This window comes from Carcharhinus amblyrhynchos, chromosome 4, assembly GCF_965287045.1.
Source record: "Carcharhinus amblyrhynchos chromosome 4, sCarAmb.v2.hapA, whole genome shotgun sequence".
NCBI classification, from domain to species: Eukaryota; Metazoa; Chordata; class Chondrichthyes; order Carcharhiniformes; family Carcharhinidae; genus Carcharhinus; species Carcharhinus amblyrhynchos.
The window spans coordinates 74175201-74197963 of NC_137327.1; the positions used below are offsets into that span (position 1 = coordinate 74175201).

The 22763-nt window shown below is 46.6% G+C and overlaps 1 protein-coding gene across 1 annotated transcript in view; it reads right to left on the reverse strand.

Moving 5' to 3' along the window:
• LOC145342447 (sodium- and chloride-dependent neutral and basic amino acid transporter B(0+)-like) overlaps nt 1-22763 on the reverse strand; it is a 55146-nt gene that overhangs the window by 19030 nt on the left and 13353 nt on the right. Inside the window, exons 3-6 of the mRNA XM_080188009.1 lie at nt 17109-17240; nt 14944-15111; nt 11162-11300; nt 648-780 (exon numbers count right to left, since the gene is read on the reverse strand). Of these exons, the coding sequence (XP_080044135.1) occupies nt 648-780; nt 11162-11300; nt 14944-15111; nt 17109-17240 (572 nt within the window). The remainder of the gene's footprint in view (nt 1-647; nt 781-11161; nt 11301-14943; nt 15112-17108; nt 17241-22763) is intronic.

Genomic DNA, 22763 nt, shown 5'->3' on the forward strand with positions numbered 1-22763 from the left:
GTATTGCTGGTACAACATTTACAGTATTGAATCCAATCGAATGGTAAACTGATAGGATTCTAGTAAAGCAGAGAATGAATCAGGAACAATTGGCTGGTTAATAGCTACGTGGAAGGTATAATTAAGACCTAGCTGTGTGTAATTGAATTTAAATAGCACAATATTATCTAATATATTTATATCTCATAATCAGAGGAGGAACATATTTAAATGGGAGAATAAAACAAATGTAATGAAAATATTTAACTCCTCACATTTCTCCTCGGGTTTCTTTGCCACTCTCATTGTTCTGACAAATTTCATTTCACCCAAATAAAATCCTGACCCTAATCTGCACAATCAGTGAGCCAGTCCTGCCCAGCCTTCCAGAACAATTGGAAATTCACCCAAAATCCCTGTATCAGTGACTGAAACCCTTCGAATGAGGGGCACATTTCAGGGGTTTGGGGGAATTGCTGTTCTTTCACTCAGGAGAAAGATCTTCAGATCTCACTCAGGCCTGAAGTGTTCGTGAATTATGGATCTCCCACTTCCCAAAGAACCAATGTTAACATCACTGTGAGATAAACCAGCCCAATTCACAAATAATTGATAAATCCTAGTTTTATTGTTGCAGAGATCTGAATTTTGTTCATTATCAAACATACCTTTCCTGAAGATTTGATTCCTTTTGATAATGCTGCCCCAACCATCAGCCAGGCCAAGAGCAGACAGAGGGCTAAATACCAGACTATCTCCCCAATCTCATCCATTGAACTGGTACGGCGTAAAACCACCTTACTGAATAAAGTGACAACAAAAAATGTGTTACAAAGATAATTTCCATTAATTCTCATTAAAATCTGTCTTGTTTAGTAATATGTTTTAGGAAAGGAAGTTTATATTTATCTGATCTGGCACACACAGAAATAGGTTGATTCTTTATTGCTCTCTGAAATTTGCTCGCAAATTTCTCAATTGCAGCAACTGTTATAAAAAGGCTAGGAAGAATGGAGCTGGATGAATTACCCAGCATCACCTGGGCATTGAGTGTGACAATGCTAAACCCAACCAAGTCAACCCTCAAAGTTCTTCTCATTCATATCTGGGGACCTTTGCCAAAATTTGGAGAGTTCTAAAAATATTGTTCATAACACGGTTATCATGGAGGAACTTCTTCACTCAAAGGGTGGTGAATCTCTGGAATTCTCTGCCCGTTGAGGTGGTGGAGGCTGCCTCGCTAAATATTTTTAAGACGCGGGTTGATGGGTTTTTGATAAGCGAGGGGATTAAGGGTTATGGGGAGAGGGCGGGAAAGTGGAACTGAGCCACAACAGATCAGCCATGATCTTATTGAATGGCGGGGCAGGCTCGAAGGGCTAGATGGCCTACTCCTGCTCCTATTTCTTATGTTCTTATGTTCTTATTACAGAACCATAGAATCAACTTCAGCTGCTTCCAAGGATCTTCTCGTGGCATTTGTAGGATTTCACAACCTGCTGCCCACAAGTGCTATATTTGCTGAGGCCACCACTTATACCCACTTTGATATTGACAATACACTTCCCACTGCCTTGGCGAAGCAGTTAGCGTAATTAAGGACCCTACACACCCCGGAAATCCTCTCTTCCACTTTCTTCCTTGGGGAAAAAGATACAAAAGTCTGAGGTTATGTACCAAACAACTCAAGAAAAGCTTCTTCTCTGCAGCTGCCAGACTTTTGAATGGACTTATCTTGTATTATGTTGATCTTTCTGTACACCCTAGCTATGACTGCAACATTTCATTCTGCACTCTCTTGTTTCCTTCTCTATGAACAGTATGTTTTGTCTGTATCGTGTGCAAGAAACAATACTTTTCACTGTACGATAATACATGTGACAACAATAAATCAAATCAAATCAAAACAAAGGGCTCTTGCATTTGTCGCAGTCATTAGTTCCTGTATATACAGAGTGTCATGGACTGCAAAGTTGTGACAAACAAACCACACTGTACTCATCCAGGAGTATTTATCAATCAGATAGACAATAGCCGTCCATGTCTCCAACCACTGGGGGGCTTCAATGGTCTCTGAGCCTCTCCATTTCAGGGGACGTTTAAAAATCAACCGCATTGCTTTAATTAGACTCACAGGCAAGCCAGACCAGGCAAGCATATTAGTGAGCCAGATGGATATTTACAACAAATGGTAATAGTTTCATCGTCATCATTAGTCTTTTGATCCTAGGGGCACAATCTTATGGCCTCATCCCATCTTATTTTCAGCAAGGCAAAGTGGTAAGATAGAACGAGTGACAGAAAGTGAGAAGTAAGAAGTGAGCCCAGTTTCTCGCCTTCCTTGTTTTGCAAGTCCCACTATTATCCACGCTCAGTTTGGGTGTCATGGTGGCACAGTGGTTAGCACTGCTGCTTCACAGCGCCAGGGACCCAGGTTTGATTCCCGGCTTGGGTCACTGTCTGTGCGGAATCTGCACATTCTCCCTGTGTCTGTGTGGGTTTCCTCTGGGTATTCCGGTTTCCTCCCACAGTCCAAAAGATGTGCAGGTTAGGTGAATAGGCCATGCTAAATTCTCCCTCAGTGTATCCAGAATGTGGCAACTAGAGGATTCACAGTCTCCAACACTTCTACCATTTCCTTATTTCCCATTATTAATTACACAGACTCATTTTCTGGAGGATAAATGCTCACTTTAGTTATTGACTCCCTTTTTAAATGTTTGTGGAAAGACTTACTACCTGCTTTTATATGTCTAACAAGCATTCTCCAGTGTTCAAATTTCTCCCTCCTTATTACTTTTTAAGTCGTTATTTGCTGGTTGTTAAATTCTGCCCAATTTTCTCACCTGTCACTACTCTTCACAGAATGGAATGCTTTTTACTTCACTTTGATACTATCCTTCCTGAAGGTATTTCCCCGGTCAATTTCAATTAACCCTACTTCATATCCTTGTAATTGTCTTTAATTAAGTTTAAAACCATTATTCTTAGAGACAATTTCTCTTCTTCAAATTGCTACCGAGAGACTTCTTTACTTTGAGGTAATTAATTAATCCTGCATCATTGAAATTGAACAGATCTGGAATTACCTACTGCCAGTTGGCCCTAGAACAGACTGGTATATGATGGTGGACTGCTGAACTCATCTGCCTATCTAATTTGTCCAATCTATATATAGATAGAAATCACCCATGATTATTGCAGTACTGTAATGACTTCAACCAGGCCATTGAAGTTGGCCTTTGGAGTACAAACTCCCTGATTTTAAGGATTAGATTGCACTCCCTTTCTGTTTACCTGTAAAACCTTTTACTGATGTTTTGTTTGGACTTCAGTCCCACGCTCCTAATCTATGGGCACCTGGGGTGGAGAGGGGCGGCTTGGGATGCTGACCTCCTCGTGAACCTGCTCCTGGGCCTGGCGAGACACGCCATCAATAGGTCCAGGCAGTGGGTGATCAATGGGATCATCCATCTACTGCGGATACATCTACTGCCTGCCCTCTACTGTGGCTACATTCGCGGCCAGGTGTCCCTGAAGAGGGGGCATGCGATGTCCACGGGCGCAGTTGATGCCTTCTGTGCCCGCTACGCACCGCAAGGGCTGGGGTGTATTATCGACCCTGATAATCACCTTTTGATTTGATGTTTTAAGATTCCTTTCGACTTTGTTTTTGGTTTGGGCTGTTCCCCCTTCCTTTTGGGAACCTACCCCTTTTAATTTATTCCTAAGTTAATTTGAGTTTGTTTATTTGGTTGGGGAGAAAAATAATTCCCTGATTAAGGATCGGGCAGCAGGGTGGCACAGTGGTTAGCACTGCTGCCTCACAGCATCAAGAACGCAGGTTCGATTCTCAGCTTGGATCACTGTGGGAGTCTGCACATTCTCCCTGTGTTTGCATGTGTTTCCTCTGGGTGCTCCGGTTTCCTCCCACAGTCCAAAAGACGTGTTGGTTAGGTGAATTGGCCATGCTAAATTCTTCCTCAGTGAGGGGCTGATTGTGGACAAGTCCCCAGGACCGGATGGAATGCATCCAAGGGTTCTGAAAGAAATGGTGGAGGTTATAGTGGATGCCTTGGTGGTTATTTTCCAGACGTCGCTGGATTCCAGGGAAGTGCCGGATGATTGGAAAACAGCTCATGTTACGCCGTTGTTTAAGAAGGGTGCCAGGCAAAAGGCGGGGAATTATAGGCCGGTTAGTTTAACGTCTGTGGTAGGTAAAATGTTAGAATCTGTCATTAAGGAGGAAATTGCGAGGCATCTTGAAGGGAATTGCTTGATAGAGCAGACGCAGCACGGTTTCATTAAAGGGAAGCCGTGTCTGACAAATTTACTGGAGTTCTATGAGGATGTGTCTAGGGCGGTGGATAGAGGAGAGCCGGTGGATGTGGTCTTTCTAGATTTTCAGAAGGCGTTTGACAAAGTACCTCACAAGAGGTTATTGCAGAAGGTTGAGGGACATGGAGTTGGGGGTAGGGTGTTAGCGTGGATAGAGGACTGGTTGTTAAATAGGAGGCAGAGAGTGGGGGTCAACGGGTGCTATTCGGATTGGCGGATGGTGACTAGTGGAGTGCCCCAGGGGTCAGTGCTGGGGCCTCAGCTTTTTACCATTTATATAGATGATCTGGAGGAGGGAACTGAGTGTAGGGTGTCGAAATTTGCTGATGACACCAAGATTGGGGGAACGGCAAATTGTGCAGAGGGTGTGGAGAGTCTGCAGAAGGATCTAGATAGGCTGGGCGAATGGGCCAGGAAATGGCAAATGGAATTTAATGTTGGCAAGTGTGAGGTGGTCCACTTTGGTAGGAATAATGGTAGGAAGGACTATTACTTACGGGGCGAAAAACTGCAGCAGGCGACAGTGCAGAGGGACCTCGGGGTCCTTGTGCATGAGTCGCAAAAACCCAGCTTGCAGGTGCAGCAGGTGGTCAGGAAGGCGAATGGGATGCTGGCCTTCATAGCGAGGGGGATTGAATATAAAAGTAGGGAGGTCTTGCTGCAGCTGTATAGGGCATTGGTGAGGCCGCAGCTGGAGTACTGTGTGCAGTTTTGGGCGCCGCACCTGCGCAAAGATATTTTGGCCTTGGAGGGAGTGCAGAGGAGGTTTACTAGGCTGATACCGGAGTTGAGGGGGTTGAGCTATGAGGAGAGGCTGAATAAACTAGGCTTGTACTCGTTAGAGTTTAGAAGAATGAGGGGAGATCTCATTGAGACGTATAAGATGATGAATGGGATGGATAGGATAGAGGTGGAGAGACTCTTCCCGCTCAAAAAAGACAGTAGGACTAGGGGGCACAGCCTCAAGATAAAAGGGGGGCGGTTTAGAACGGAGTTGAGGAGGAACTTCTTCACTCAAAGGGTGGTGAATCTCTGGAATTCTCTGCCCGTTGAAGTGGTGGAGGCTACCTCGCTAAATATTTTTAAGACGCGGGTTGATGGGTCTTTGATAAGAGAGGGGATTAAGGGTTATGGGGAGAAAGCGGGAAAGTGGAACTGAGCAGCGACAGATCAGCCATGATCTTATTGAATGGCGGGGCAGGCTCGAAGGGCTAGATGGCCTACTCCTGCTCCTATTTCTTATGTTCTTATGTTCTTATGTACCTGAACAGGTGCTGGAATGTGGTGACTCGGGCATTTTCACAGTATCGTTATTGCAGTGTGAATGTAAGCCTACTGTGACTAATAAATAAACTCATAAAAAGATGTCCCTGATAAAGGATCCCTACGGTTGAAAACAAAAACACAGTCTCAGGGGTGGACATCGCACCATTGATAAAATGGCGACACTGCCATTGTTACCACTGGCAGGGCCTTTCAGGCCTGTGTATGCGGGAGCAGCACCATCAAAAGCCCCCACCACTCCCAATACACGAGGGGGTTTCGGCAAAGAGGTGGAAATCCAGGCGCGAGAAGTTGGAGCGAGAGGTCTCCAACCTGAGGCACGCCTCTGTCAGCCTGACACGGCCCCAGCCCTGTGGCTGGAGTACAGGGCACGCTGTGGGATCGGCAACTCATCGGTCTTGCAGCATGGACGTGAGGTCGTGGCTCCAGTTCCATATGGACCTGGACCGCGGATCCAACTTCTTCTACTCGCTGGAAAAAAGGCAAGCGACCCATCAGCAGCTCCTTACGCTGCTGGCCGACGAAGCTGCACCATCTCGGATCTGGAGGACATCAGAGCCATCGCCTGAAATTACTACACTGCCCTCTTCTCCGAGATCTGTCCAGCGAGGATGCCCACAGTGTTAGCCCAGAGAGCGCCAGCAGGCTTGATGCCCCTATAAGCCTGGGGGAGTTGACCAGTGCCCTCAGCAGCCTCTCCAGGGGGAAAGCCCCAGGGCTGGATGGACTGACCATGGAGATCTTCAGGATGTTCTGGGACGTCCTGGGAAATGATTATACGGGGATCGTGGGGGAGAGCATCGCAACCGGGGAGATGTCCCTTTCGCGGCACAGGGCCATTATTGCCCTGCTGCCCAAGAAGGGGGATCTCTGCCTACTAAAAAACTGGTGGCCGTTCTCCCTCCTCAGCACGGACTATAAGATCTTTGCCATGGCAATGTCAATATGCTGGATCACATGATCCACCCTGACCAATCCTACACAGCGGCTCTATCCCTGACACCCTCCATCTGGTCCGGGATGTAATCCACCATTCCCAGAGGGTTGGTCTGTCAAGCGCCTTCCTGTTACTGGATCAGGAGAAGGTGTTTGACAGGATGGAGCACGTGTATTTACTCAGAACTCTGCCGGCATTCGGATTCGGGACACATTTTGTCGCCTGGATCTGATTACTGTATTCTGCCGCAGAGTGTCTGATTAAGGTTACCGGTTCCTGATGGAGCCCCTTCGCTTTGGGAGAGGAGTGCAGCAGAGCTGCCCCTTATCCGACCAACTATATTCGATTTGAGCAGAGCCATTCCTGCGCCTCTTGCAGAGGAGGTTGTCGGGTTTGGCTCTGTGCAAAATTGCACATCTTTTACCAGGACTTTCTCAAAGTCCAGAACACGGTCACCTCGCGACGCAGCTCTCCCCCATCAGGAGTAGCGACTCTCGTGCGAGAGCTGCTGCTCAGGAATCCTCTCCTCCAACTGTATAACTTCAGCTGGCTGGCGGAGAGCAGGGCCATGGATGTGGGCTTGACCAGGATCAGAGAGTGCTGAATGGCAGAGGAGCGGGCTAGATAAATCCCCACAAACTTGCTGAGCGCACGGGAGTGGCCATCCAGCACACAGCCAAAGCCATCCAAGATCTTAGGATGATTGTGCTTGGATCTGAGGGCACACATGGTCTCGAAGGGGCGCGACTGTGCGGTGGGGTCCCGCCTGAGCATGCCCCTGCTCGGACAGAACTTCACGTTAGCCCCAAACCTAGACATCACCCCCCCCACCACCGCCCCCTGCCCAGGTCAGATGCCCCACAGCGTGGGCCACTTTGTGGAAATGACCTCGGTGTCCTTTGCTACCACATGGAAGCGTTTCCTGTACAGGCTGCTGCTGCACACCTTCTACTGGCGCATCCTCACCCATGGTCTGGATACACCTTGGTGGGCCTTGTTGCCGCCAGGTGGCGGAGGTCCCCAGTAGAAGTCCCTCTATAGGGGGATCACCCCCCCCCCCCCCCCCCCCCCCCCTCTATCTCAGGGACCTGGGGTGGAGGATGTTGCACGCAGCAGTGCATTTTTGCAACCTTGTGGAGTCCATGGACCATGTCTGTGTTTCATGTCATTGGCTGCACAAGCTTTTCAGTTTCCTTCAAAACCTTTTATTGATCTTTTGTTTGTACTTCAGCCCCACCCCCTGGTCTATGGGCACCTGGTGCGGAGGGGAGTGGGAAGGAGGGGGACTTCCTCGTGAACCTACTCCTTGGCCTGGCAAGGCATGCCATCTCTAGGTTCAGGCGGCAGGTGATCGAGGGGGTTGTCCAGCCCAACTGTCTGCCCCCCTACCGCAACTATATTTGCGGCCGGGTATCTCTGGAAAGGGAGCATGCATTGTCTGAGGGCACAGTTGACGTTTTCTGTGCCTACTGGGCACCGCAGAGACAGGGGTGTATTATTGGCCCCGTTAATCACATTTTAATTTGATGCTTTAAGTTTCCTTTCCGCTTTGTCTTTTCTTATGTGCGATTCCTCTCCTTTTAGGGAGCTGCCCCTTAGGTAATTTGATTTTGTTTATCTGGTTGGACATAAAAAGCTGCCCCTGATTAAGGATCCAATTGATAGGCCAATGAATCTTTGCCTTGTTCCTCTGACACCAACCCCCCCCCCCACCCTCCTGCGATAGACTGCTAACTACTAGCATCCTGTGTACTACTGTTAGAATTTGTAAATAAAAGGATTTTAGTGAAGGGTCTTCTTCCTCCAAAGACTTATTACCAGTACCATTCTCACAAGCTCCATTATTTATTTCTATGTATCCCACCTCACGGCATCATTAATGTAAGGGAGCCCATAAAAAAATCCCACCATTAACCTCCCCCCTTAGCTATTTCTTATCTCTGACCAAACTGAACCTAGACGTTGATATTTAAGATGGTCATCTCTCACTATTGTATTATGATCTGTTATTAACAGAGCGTCCCCATATATTTCCTACCTTCCTGTCCTTTTGAAATATCAAGCACACTCAGCTCCTTCGTATTGTTAAACATGGTCAGTTTAATGTGGATAAGTGTGGGGTTATCTGTTTTGGCAGAAAAGATAGAAAGGCAAGTTATTGGGCAGAATTTTACGACTGTGACTGCCTGTTTTTGGGCACGATGCAGTTGTGAGGTTGGGGGCGTAAAGCGATAAGCACAATTGGCGCCGGTTTTACAACAATAGGATTTCCGATGCAGTCAGCCTCCCACCAAAAATGGGCAACAGACAGGTAAATTTGTTGAAATTCATTTAAGTATTTCAATGTGATTAGCGAGCTTGATGCTCAATTGTCCAGGCTCACCTATCTTTATAGCAATGGAGGTTGAGGGGAGACCTGAAAGAAGTCTATAAGATTACGAGAGACATGAACAGAGTGGATAGTCAGAAGCTTTTTCACAGGGTGGAAGAGTTAATTACTAGGGCGCATAGATTTAAGGTGAGAGGAGCAAGGTTTAAAGAAGATGTATGAGGCAGATTTTCTTTACACAGGGAGTAATAGGTGCTGGAACTCATTGCTGGGGAAGGTAGTGGAAGCGGATACAGTAGTGAATTTTAAAGGGTGCCTTGACAAGTACATGGCTGAGATGGGAATAGAGGGACATGCTCTCCGGAAGGATAGGGGGTTTTAGTTAAGTTGGGCAGCATGGTCGGTGCAGGCTTGGAGGGCTGAAGAGCCTGTTCCTGTGCTGTAATTTTCTTTGTTCTCTGTTCTTTACGGACTTGCCGAGAAAGGTTCTCACTGGTGAGGAATAGACAAGCTCCCACAAACGGCAGAGCAGTTGACTTGGCCTTGCCAATGGAACCAAAGGCCATTGAGACCTCCTGGGGAGGCCGAGTGCAAGCAGGGTGCCCACTGAGCAATGCCACCCTGGAATCTTGGCAATGCCAGCCTGAAATCTGGGCAGAGGTGCAAATGAGGTCGGAGTCAGTGAGGGCAAGGCTAATGAGAGGATGGGGCCCACTGCCACTCTGCAACAATTAGTAGGGGTAGGGCAGCGGGACCACAATTGGTAGGGGGCAGAGAGAGAGAGGGAGCCCGCTGCCACTCCAGCAATTGGTGGAGAGCAGGCAACAGGACCATAGTTGGTGGGGGGGCGGAGGGAGGAGGTTTAGGAGGCAGGGCAAGGGAGCAATTGGCAGGGGCTACATCTTAGGCCATGAGCCCCCGTGATTGTGGTGGAAGCTGCTTCAGGCTGCCTGCAGTAAGCAGGGGCCTGACAGCTCTCTCTTTGTCAAACCCTGCTACTGCTAATGTGCATGTGCAGCATCAGGGTATGCACATGCACACTACTTCCATCTGCAGGTTTTCGGCCACATTGAGCCCCACCCACAGACTTCTGCTGTGAGCAACAGACTTGCTCAAACTTTTGCAGCCAGGGTGCTTATGAGGGGGCCTGAAAACACACCTAAAAAATGGATCTGAAACTCTCCTGATTCCACACCCACCTGGCACTTAAGTAAAAAAAAGTAAAATTATCTAAATTATCTAAATGGAAAGGACATTCAAAATGCATCCAAGCAGAGGGGTCTGGGTGTCTTCATTCATGAATCATAGAAAGTCGGTATGCAGGTGCAGCATGTAATAAAAAAGGCATTGACTACAAAAGACTGCAGTATAAAGTTGGGAATTATTGTTGCAATTGTGTAGGGTGTTGATGAAACCACATCTGGAGTGTTGTGTCGAGTTTTGGTTTCCTTATTTGAGGAAGGACGTGGGACACTGCAGGCAGTTCAGAGGGGGTTCACCAGATTGATTCCACGGGTGGAAGGGTTGATGTATGAGGAGAGATTAAACAGTTTGGGCTTATACTGGTTGGAGTTTAGAAGAATAAGAGGGAATCTGAGGTATAATATTTTAAAAGGGATCAATAGAGTAAATGTAAACCAAATATTTCCTCTATGGGGCAATCTAGAACAAAAGGTCATAGGTCTAGTTTGAGCAGCAGTAAATTTAAGACTGAGATGAGAAGGAATTACTTCTCGCAGAGGATAGTGAATTTGTGGAACATACTGCACCATAACGCAGTGAAATCTAAAGAAGAGTTCAGCCATGATCTGATTGAATGGCAGAGCAGGCTCAAAGGGCTGAATTTGCTTACTTTTGTTCCAATGTGCCCCGTTACCAGATTCCCCCAATTCAGTTCCCAGATCTATGGCTTAAACACAACACCGAATTCAATTAAAAATGCAGAGAAAGGGATGTTGGTCACAATTAATTGGAAATATTTAATCTTTTAAGAATTTTAGTGGTGAATCACTTCTTTAAAGAAGTAAATTTTTGAAAGGTTCAATAAATGTGTCACTGTATAAATGTTAAAGTAAACCTGCAGTGTTAGAAACCAGGGAGTTGTTAACTAATGAAAGGGCCCCTGTTGTAAAGTTGTTCTGTAACAGGTATATGTTGTAAATAGCACCTCTATCAGAATCAAACAGCTTTTCACTCATTAAACAGGACATTCCCTCTGGCTAACCTTCCCAAGAGGAAGCTACTAGTACAGTTGTGCAGGTTACAAGTGCAGCTCGCTGTAGTCATTTACTTACTCCCAGTATTGCTCACTTGGTCCCTGGTGAGGAAGGTAGATTTCCGATCCATTTGGACAAGTTTCATTGTTTCCATGCAGCCATGTTGTATTAACAATTTCAAAATATCCATCACCCAGAGTGAGGTTACAGAGTGGATCTGGAAAATGGAGAAGATGTTTTAGAATTACATTTCACTGGGAATGATGCTGTCATTTCTAGTGACATCATTAGGGTCACTGTTTCACTCTGACTGAATCAGTCCAATCTCTTTTATTACAATGAGTGACGTCACAAATGGGTTAGAAATTAAAGGTATAGAGGGCGATTCTTCAGTCTGGGAGAATTGTGCATAGGGTCGATTCATGGGATTCCCATGAGCATTCATGCCATGCTTGCGTCTCCCAGGCCTGGATTTCTGGCATAGCTTGTGTGGCGCTGGAAATCGGCTAGAAGGCAAGGCTAGCATTTAAATGGTATTTTATATAATATTTAAATGTTGTTAGCGGGCTTGGGCTGAGTTCTCCAGGCATGCTAGCGTGTCCCACCCCACCAGAATGTTTCACTCCAGCGGGGATTACCAAAGCTCATCACTTTCAGGGAACTAGCAGGACAGCTTGCTGGAGTGAAGGGGGGGGGAGCAATCTGGGCCCCTCTAGGGGGTTGGGCGGAAGGTAGTAGTGCCCTCGGAACATGGATACCCTTGCAGTACCAGCCCTGTTCTCCCTGGTACTCATGATGTGATTCTACTCAGTAATCTGTAAACTGTCTGTGCTGTTATATGCTCTGTCTGAGGCCGGAACTCTCCATTCACCTGACGAAGGGAGAAACCCCGAAAGCTTGTGAATTAACTGTCAAATAAATCGATTGGACTTAACCTGGTGTTGCCAGATTTCTTACTGTGTTTCCCCCTGGTACTGCCCAAGGTGCTAAGTTCCTTTGCCCAGGAAGCACCTTGGCAGTGCCAAGATGGTGGGGCTTATTGGGTGCAGAGCCTCAAGCGAGCAGTGGGGATTGGGGGGTGCCACTCTGCGTGGGGATCAATGTGGGCTAGAGGCAGACCAGCAACCAGGGCGGGCTTGCCTGGGAATGGTTAGGGGGCCACAATCAGGCCATGGGAGGACTCAGGGGAAGCACTGCGGGGTTTGTGGGCTGGGTCAGCAATCGAGCTAGCCAGCAAATGAAACTGACACTTTGGGGCCACTGCACATGTGCAGGGGCCCGCTGGTTTCAGCCCCTCCTGAATGAATAGGCCCCATCCCCTCAAATCTAATGATACTCATGCTGGTGACTTCTGCAGTTCACAGAGTGTAGGAGATTCTAGTCTGAATTCACACTGAAAAAAACGTGATTTACTCCAGTTTTTCCGCAAATTTGACACTTACCTCTTGGGGGGGGGGGGGGGGGGGGGAGGAGAGAGAGAGAAGGGGATGGGGGGCCAGCGGGTGGAGATAGAGAGAGGGTGTCCTGCCTCCCTCTGCTGCAACCACTAGCCTCCCCACATCACCCTCAAAAAAATCAGGGGGCTGATCATGCACACATTTTGTACAGGAATGCCTGCCTGCCTGCCTGTCCATTCATGTGTTTTTACTGGAGCTGGGGCAAATCAGCTGCAGGCACTTTGGTGGAACATTCCAGCAACTTACATGCAGTTTGCTTTTTAACATTGAGGGGAAGGCAAGTGAGAACTTGAAGGTGTGGTGACTAGTGGAGTGCCCCAGGGGTCGGTGCTGGGGCCTCAGTATTCACCATTTATATAGATGATCTGGAGGAGGGAACCGAGTGTAGGGTGTCGAAATTTGCTGATGACACCAAGATTGGTGGAACGGCAAATCGTGCTGAGGGTGTGGAAAGTCTGCAGAAGGATCTAGATAGGCTGGGCGAATGGGCCAGGAACTGGCAAATGGAATTTAATGTTGGCAAGTGCGAGGTGGTCCACTTTGGTAGGAATAATGGTAGGAAGGATTATTACTTACCTGGAGAAAAACTGCAGCAGGCGGCGGTGCAGAGGGGCCTCGGGGTCCTTGTGCATGAGTCGCAAAAACCCAGCCTGCAGGTGCAGCAGGTGGTCAGGAAGGCGAATGGGATGCTGGCCTTCATAGCGAGGGGGATTGAATATAAAAGTAGGGAGGTCTTGCTGCAGCTGTATAGGGCATTGGTGAGGCCGCAGCTGGAGTACTGTGTGCAGTTTTGGGCGCCGCACCTGCGCAAGGATATTTTGGCCTTGGAGGGAGAGCAGAGGAGGTTTACTAGGCTGATACCGGAGTTGAGGGGGTTGAGCTATGAGGAGAGGCTGAATAAACTGGGCTTGTACTCGTTAGAGTTTAGAAGAATGAGGGGAGATCTCATTGAGATGTATAAGATGATGAATGGGATGGATAGGATAGAGGTGGAGAGACTCTTCCCGCTCAAAAAAGACAGTAGGACTAGGGGGCACAGCCTCAAGATAAAGGGGAGGGACAGTTTAGAACAGAGTTGAGGAGGAACTTCTTCACTCAAAGGGTGGTGAATCTCTGGAATTCTCTGCCCGCTGAAGTGGTGGAGGCTGCCTCGCTAAATATACTTAAGACGCGGGTTGATGGGTTTTTGATAAGAGAGGGGATTAAGGGTTATGGGGAGAGGGCGGGAAAGTGGAACTGAGCCACGACAGATCAGCCATGATCTTATTGAATGGTGGGGCAGGCTCGAAGGGCTAGATGGCCTACTCCTGCTCCTATTTCTTATGTTCTTAGGTGTGCTGGTGTGTGTGTGTGTGTGTGTGTGTGTGTGTGTGTGTGTGTGTGTGTGTGTGTGTGTGTGTGTGTGTGTGTGTGTGTGTGTAGGGTGTGGGGGGTAGTGGATCAGCGCCTCAATTACTGGGGACAGGAGAGAGAGATGAAGCTGTCACAGCCAGTGGAGTCCAGATGAGATGGAGCCTTGTGCGGGAGGGTCGAAAGGAGGATCCCACTGCCTGATATCTGTAGGGTGAGAGGGGGAGGGTGGATCTTTCCGCCTGAGATAGGTAAGGGGTGGGGGGGGTGGTGGTGTGGTCCGCTGACACTTTGTCTGAGATCAGTGGAAGGGCAGTGGGGTCCACTGCCACTCTGCCTGAGATCAGTGGGGGGATGGGGGGAGGGGGAAGAGGGGGTCCATTACCACTCTGCTTAAAATCAGTGGGAGAAGGAGTGTGGGGGGGGAGTGGGAAAGGTCCACGATCAGTCTGGGTGGCGGGGGTTAGGGGGATAGGGGGTCAGTAATGTTGTGGGAGGGGTGGGGCAATGTCTGTGGGGCCCAGGGGGAGGCATAATGCGGCCCGGGAGGGATGTGGCAGGGGCGTGCTATTCTATCTTTTCTTTCTGTGCATGCGCAGTTGGAGGCTCCGATCAGAGCTGCAGGGTTTTGGGCACATTAAACCTCGCCTACAGACTTGTGCAGCGCGATTCAAAATCGTTGTTATTCTTTCAGGCAAAGTGAGAATGGGGAACCCTGAGAATGGGTCTGAAAGTCTACGCTGCACTTAGAATCAAAATGTTAAAATAGGGCCCTCTAATTTTGAGATGGAGGGAAGATTGGAGATTTCTTGATTTCCAATTTCTTGATAAGAGAGGGGATTAAGGGTTATGGGGAGAGGGCGGGAAAGTGGAACTGAGCCACAACAGATCAGCCATGATCTTATTGAATGGCGGGGCAGGCTCGAAGGGCTAGATGGCCTACTCCTGCTCCTATTTCTTATGTTCTTATGTTCTTATGTAAGATACAACCAGGTAAGCGTGCCCACCAGAAAGATCATTGAGAGCTCAACTCAATCGAAGTTCAGACAGTACCTTTGGGAGTCCTGCTGCATGTTTCATCTGCACCCCACCAACTGAAGCAATCTGACCACGGTAGAGGGGATTGGAAGGAGGCAAACAAGTAATACAGGCTGTAGGCAATGATGCAGTTGTAGGTGATGTCAATAATCGTACTGGACAGGACCATAGTGATCCCCACACCTTAAAATAGAATGAGTAGGCATTTTGATTAGAAATTAAATAACGTTGTTTTATTTCCAGATAGATTCCTCTGGTCAGTCCACACAAACCAATCATGTTTAGTTGTATTCAGCTGCTATGAGTATTTCTGCTGTTATTTTATGTTAATGGGCTTCAGAATGATTTCAGATTAAGAAAATTGCCAAATGGCTTGATATAATTAATAAAATGTATACTTTTTAAATCTGAAAATATGGAATTTTTTTTTATATCCAGTTCCGAATTCAGGCATCTCAGCAAAATAATTTAGATAAATATACTGTATAAAGATAAAAAGTGACAGTTATTCCCTTTTTGCTTTTTTGACCTGGGAAAGCCAGGGAATTTTAACTGTCTGTAACCTACAGAGAGAAATAATTTCTTTCATCTAACTTCAGAACTATCCCATATATAGCACTTCATTTTGTTGACTTTAAAGGCCAAGTTTCTCACAGCTCGCTGCCACAGAAGGAAACCTCTGCCCTCAGAAAACAGCTTATCGACTGACAATGTGAGTAAATCCAGGCTGGATATGCTCATGAAAATAATTAAAAGCAAACTGATTGCCTTATCACTTTCTAATTCTCTGAGAAAATAAGCAGAAATTTGTTAAATTATACCAGTTGGCTGTTAATTGCTTTCCCATTTTCTAACCCATTGTGGGGCTTGTTCCCACACATGCTTCACACCGTTTCCATCTAAGTGTATACTTTTCACCTGAGAACCTAAACATTGTTAATTATTAACTGGGAGGGAGATCCTGGCAGGGCCCAGTTGTGTCCCCATGCCATGTTTTAATGAACATTTATATTTTGAGAACAGTTGGCACTCCCTGTTACTAAGGAGTAACAGGATATTCATTGATCTAAAGACACAAACATCTAGGGCTTTCTCTGTTGTCTGGGACGAGTTGCATAATTAACATGCACATAAGCTTTTTTTTTACATTTTAAGTAGCACAACAGCCCTCATGATTTCTCACAAAACTCTCTTAACTCGGTTATTTTTTTAATTATGCTTGTCATTCGAAGGCATATCACTAAACACGGAGGGTGGGATTTTCCAGCTGCGCTCACGTCAAAACTGGAAAATCCTGCTCGAGTTCAACAGACCTTTGCATGGTTTACCCCTCCACCTGCTAAAATTCCCCCCAGGGACATTGTATTCCTGCGCCTACTTTATATTAATGGAAAATATTTGCTCACATGTTTAAATCCCTTTCAGTAACCATTGAGTTGCTGAGAGCTGACAACCCTCCAGGATTGGCCTGCAGTGTCCAGGAATTGGAGACCAATCTCCAACACACTGTTGTGTGCAACCCTGGAGAAAGTTTATAAGGACATTTAAAAAAAAATGTACTGTTGTAATTTTATTTGAATATTTCTCTTCATCAAATACAAACATGATGAAAATATTGAAAAAGGTTGTTTGGCTGATAGTCATCCAACTGGATAAGAAGTCTTTGTGCATTCCAATTATGTAGGAAGGCAGTGCTTCACGAGAATGTATTTGCTGGCTGACCAACAGATGGTGTATGGGGGGGACAAGTCACGTAATGAACACATTTAGTCAAAGCTGGCAACCTGTTATCTAAATGAATATATAAAATTTCAATGAACTGTCATTTATTTCATGAAACATGAAATCAACATCAATGCTAATGACTTGGTATCAGTTAAAGAGTTATCCAGATAGTATGTCTAATTCTGACTAAATTGTGAATGAAAGAAGAAAACATTACATTTTCTGTGTCTGCCGGCTCACTCTATCCATCTTTGTAAAAGCAAATAGTAGATCAGATTATAAACAGGATGTCAGCGTGATTGGCTTTTGACTCCATATACCAAAGTGAATTAAACACTGGGGAATTTTCACAGTAACTTCATTGCAGTGTGAAGTTTACTTGTTAAAACTAATAAATAAACTTTAAACTATTATTCATTTAAACTACTTCCCTTTATGGTTAAGTGAACATTAACCTTTCATCAGTGGCACAGCTTTCCACACTGCAACAGGTCCGAGGCTGGCAAACTGCCCAAAGGAGGATTCCAAGAAAAACATCGGCATCGCAATGAGTGCCAGCATGAGTGTGTAAGGAATAAGAAACACACCTGGAAAACATCAGGAAGGAAAGGTGTATGAATGTTACACTTGTTCCAAATTAATTGAGGGCTCCGAGGGGATAGTCAGGAGGCAGTTGAGGAGGGAGTTTGGCAGTTGAGGAGCCAGTCACGGTATCAGTCTAAGTGAGTTGTGTAGTTAGCAAGGCGTTTTTTTCTAAGCAATACAGTTTTTCCAATCTGTGGCCTGCAGACTGGATTGTGGCCCTTAGGCCATTCTATGCACCCTCTAGAGCCATACTGGGAGCAGAGATGACTCTTCAAAGTGCCACCGCATGTTTACAATATAAGATAATCAAAAATAAGGATGCACCATCCAGTACGATCCCACCAGTTTCACCATTGCAACACTGAGTTGTTATAAATGCACCTAATAGTTTTCACCTGTAGTATTCCCCATCCAAGTACATCAGTCTATTTATCATGCTATATAGCAACAACCTATCCTGGCATCAGTCTAAAGTTTGCCATTCACAGGCTTGAACCTGTGTTCTCTGTATTGAATTAACAATGGTGTACACAATGCTGGTAAGACAGGTGAGGGAATATGAAGATGCTGCAAGAGGCTGTTCCGTTCCTTGTTTGCTGTTGATAGGAGAACACTGGGAGAGTAAGAGACTATGGGCTGAACTCTCCAATGTCGCTCACAACCAGGATTCTCCTGTCCTGCTGCAGTGAATGGAGATTTGACTGAGCACCAAATTCTCTATACTTGCTGTCAGCAGTGGCGGGGCATGAATGGCTGGAGAATTCTGGCCAATGGGTGCCTCTGGAGGGGAGACACTGTGGGGGTCATGGGGGCAGGATGAGTGGGGGGTCAAGGAGAAACTGCAGGGACCGGGGTTGTGGGGGGGGGGGGGGGGGTGCCGGGGGGGGTGGGAATGAGGAGAGAGTGCAGGGTGTGAGGGGAGACTGCAGGGGCCCAGCAGTGCAATGCTGTGGACCCTGGGGTGAGAGAAGAGGCTGACTGCTGCATAGGTGAACGAGTGAGTGAGTGTGAGAGTGAGTGCGAGATGAGTGTGAGAGTGAATGTGAGTGAATGTGAGAGTGAGTGTGAGAGTGAATGTGAGAGTGAGTGTGAGATGAGTGTGAGAGTGAGTGTGAGAGTGAATGTGAGAGTGAGTATGAGAGTGAATGTGAGAGTGAGTGTGAGATGAGTGTGAGAGTGAGTGTGAGATGAGTGTGAGAATGAGTATGAGAGTGAATGTGAGAGTGAGTGTGAGATGAGTGTGAGAGTGAGTATGAGAGTGAATGTGAGAGTGAGTGTGAGAGAGTGTGTGAGAGTGAGTATGAGAGTGAATGTGAGAGTGAGTGTGAGATGAGTGTGAGAATGAGTATGAGAGTGAATGTGAGAGTGAGTGTGAGATGAGTGTGAGAGTGAGTATGAGAGTGAATGTGAGAGTGAGTGTGAGAGAGTGTGTGAGAGTGAGTATGAGAGTGAATGTGAGAGTGAGTGTGAGAGAGTGCGTGAGAGTGTGTGAGAGAGAGAGTGTGTGTATGTGCGTCTGGCTCATTTCAGCCTCAGGATTGTCCCTCACCCTCCTCATTCCCACACACCAACAGATACTCACACTCACTCACACAGTGGGTGAGGATGAACAAGTGAGAACCCTAAGGCCAAATACGTGCTGGACAGGCACATTCTGATCCTTCCCCACTCCAACAGTCATTTTCATGAATTACTTTTTTTTAAAAAAATGATCAATTTACTGGCTTGACATTGCTTCCAGTTTTGCTCAATAACTTCTTTCTTGACTGAATTTTCTTGTGAGATCTTTCTAAAGTTTACTCATTTGTCTCTTGAGTGAGAAAGTGATAAAAGTGTGGTCCTTGGGTTGGACAAACCCAGTCTAACATTCCCTGGGTAACCATCCAACTAATAGCATCAGAATTGTCCAGAGTCTTGGTTAGATTCAAAGACATTCTCCCAGGGTCCCAGGGACTAGCGGAATTACCCAGCAGAATTACCCTGACAGTGGCTTACATCCCACCCCATGTGGACATGAAGATCACATGGGACAAAATGTACACCACTGCAAATAGTCTTGAGAAGAAACATCCCTTGTTCATCGTGGCTGGGACTTCAATCAAGCCAAACTCAAGAGTGTACTCCCAAGTTACCACCAACTCACCTCCTGTTCCACCAGAGGCTCAAACATCCTAGACCACTGCTGCACAAATATCAAACATGCTGACTACTCTATCACACACCCAAACTTAGGCAAATCAAACCACAAGGCTGTGCTCTTGTACCCAGCTTACAAGCAAAAACTGAAGCAGGAGAAGCCATCAAAGAAAGTCATGCAATGTTGGTCTGAGGAATGGGATGGATCTCCTATAGGATTGCTTAGAGTCAGTGGATTGGTCAGTATTTATATTTGCGACCAGCCTGACCAAGTACGCTACTACAGTAATGGACTTCATTAGTAAGTGTGTAGAAGATGTGTGCCAAAGAAACAAATCCGCACATTTCCTAACCGGAAACCATGGATGAACAGGGATATCCACAGCTTGCTGAAGTCTAGGTCAAGTCAGGTGACCCTGACCTATACAAGAAATCTGATCTAAGCAGATCAATCAAAAGATGCCAAAAGACAACACCAGACCAAGCTAGAGTCCCCGGCTAGCCATACATTCTCCTGCCGACTATGGCAAGGTCTGCAAGACATAACAGGCTACAAGATGAAGGCACATAAAATGGCTGGCACCAACACACTCCTCTGTGATGAACTCAATACATTCTATGCCCATTTTGAGCAAGAGGTCAGCGAGAGCATTCTCTCCACCCTGGAAGTGCTGGATGAACCTGTGTCTGAGGTCACCATTGAAGATGGTAAAGCAGCTTTCTCAAAGGTCAACCCACAGAAAAGGACTGGCCCAGACGGGGCACCCCAATGAGAAATCAGATTCTGCATGGATTAGCTGGAGGGAGTATTCGCAGACATCTTCAATCTCCCTTTACAACAACCTGAGGTCCCTACCTGCTTCAAGAAGGTGACCATCATCCCAGTACCTAAGAAAAACAAGCAGTGTGCCTTAATGACTATTGTCCGGTGGCTCTGACATCCATCATTATGAAGTGCTTTGAAAGGTTAATCATGTCACAAATCAATTCCAGCCTCCTGTACTGCCTGGATCCATTACAGTTTGCCTACTGCCGCAACAGGTCCACAGCAGATGCCATCTCTGTGGCCCTGTCCTGGAACACCTAGATAACAAAGACACCTATGTCAGACTCCTATTTATTGAGTACAGCTCAGTCTTTAACACCATGATTCCTATGACACCCATTTCCAAACTCTGTGGCCTGGGCCTCAGCTCCTCCCTCTATGATGGGATCCTGAACTTCCTAACCCACAGACTACAATCAGTAAGAATAGACAACAACACCAGTGCCCTACAAGGCTGCGTTTTCAACTCCCTACTATGCTCCTTATACACCAAATTCCCCTCCAACTCAATTGCAAGTTTGCCGACGAAACCATTGTAGTGGATTGGATCTCAAACAATGACGAGACAACGTACAGGAATGAGGTATAGAATCTGGTGAACTGATGTGGCAACAGTAATGTCTCCCACAATGTCAACAAAACGAAGGAGATTGTCATCGACTTCAGGAAATATAGTGGAGAACATGTCCCTATTTAAATTAATGGGGATGAAGTAGAAACTGTTGTGAGCTTCAAGTTTTTAGGTGTCCAAATCACCAACAACTTGTCCTGGTTCCCCCACATCAACCCTCTAGTTAAGAAAGCCCACCAACATCTCTACTTTCTCAGAAAGTGAAGGAAATTTGGCATGTCAGCTGCAACTCTCACCAACATTTACCAACACCACAGCTTGGTATGGCTCCTACTCTGCCCAAGACTGCAAGAAACTACGAAAGGTCATGAATGTAGCTCAATCCATCACATGAACTAGCCTCCCATCTATTGGCTCTGTCTACACTTCCCACTGCCTCGGAAAAGCAGCCAGCATAATTAAGGACATCATGCACCTCGGACATTCTCTCTTCCACCTTCTTCCATCGGGAAAAGGAAACAAAGTCTGAGATCGCACACCAACTGACTCAAGAACAGCCTCTTCCCTGCTGCCATCAGAGCTTTGAATGGGCCAACTTGCATTAAATTGATCTTTCTCTACACCTTAGCTATGACTGTAACACTACATCCCGCACTCTCTCATTTCCTTCTCTATGAACGCTATGCTTTGTTTTTTATATAGTGCATAAGGAACAATACTTTTCACTGTAAGCATGTGACAATAATAAATCAAATCGGAAGTTGAAACTTCCTGGGCAATTCCCATGGAAGCCAGTGTGTCAATATTTCCATGGGGTGCCAACATGCATCTTGGGTCATAGGTCTAGTCGCCAACCATCCAGAGCCCAAAACATCTGGACCTTTATTTACAGGCTTACTACAGCACTCTGACTCACTGGATCTTGGACCTAGTTCCATTATTGGAAGAGATGTTCAGTAACACTATACGGGAACATGAACATTCAAAGACAAAGGTCCTGATGTTGAGCCTTGAAGAAGGTCTCAGTTCCTTTCGAGGAATGATTAGCTGACTGTTCAGGTTCTTCCAGCAGCCAGCCAATTTTGTAATAAGCTTTCCAGCTTTCTGATGCGAACCACATTTGTGCAACCTACCTTTGGAATTTAACCTTTAAAGGCCTGGTATTATTTGGGCGAGTCTGCACCATACCCTTCAAATCCAATGGGTGACACACTCCAGTCATTCCCATTGGTGGGGTTATCTGGTCTCCCCAATGGCACACCCCTACTGCAAGTTTCTATGTAGTGGAGGGTGCGAACAATGGAAAATCCCATTGACAATGGTGGGACCGGACCGTGTTGCCTCTGCCAGCATAAAATACACCGCCAAGCAGGTTGGGAGGGGAAATCCCACGCACTATGTCCTTCCCAAGGACTGAGTGGAATTTAATGGGACAGCTCACTTCCTGCTCCCATCTTGGACAACATGTCAAGAATGTTGGAGATGGCTCCATCCCATTGCTGTCCTGCAGCAACTTAACGCTGGGATCAGTGTTTATTATTGTAACACAAGACTTCTGCCCCTGTTTCAATAAAATACCAGCAAAGAGAGCTGCCACCCATTCAGTTTTTCTGGCAGCTCCGTATCGCAGTAGCGCCACTGCTGGGACTGTAGTCAGTCCCACCAAGCTGAGGGGTCCAAGTAAGTCCGAGGTTGGTGTCCCACCAAGGGGCTGAGGAGCGAGAGGGAGGAGGGGTAATTTTGTTACAACGGGGAGAGCTGAAGGGAGAATGACCTGGGGTGCCTCTGGCTCAGGGGATCCCCAGTTGGGCTTCCCCCACCTCTCAGTGGCCATTAATTGGCACGGGAGGGCCTCAGTAGGCTTAAAGATAGACAGACTGCCTGATACCTGTCCCATACACCTCTGAAAGTTCAAACAGATCAGTACAGGTGACAGGATCACCACCTATTGGATTTTACATGCCACCCTGCCTTCAACCTTACTGCCAGCTG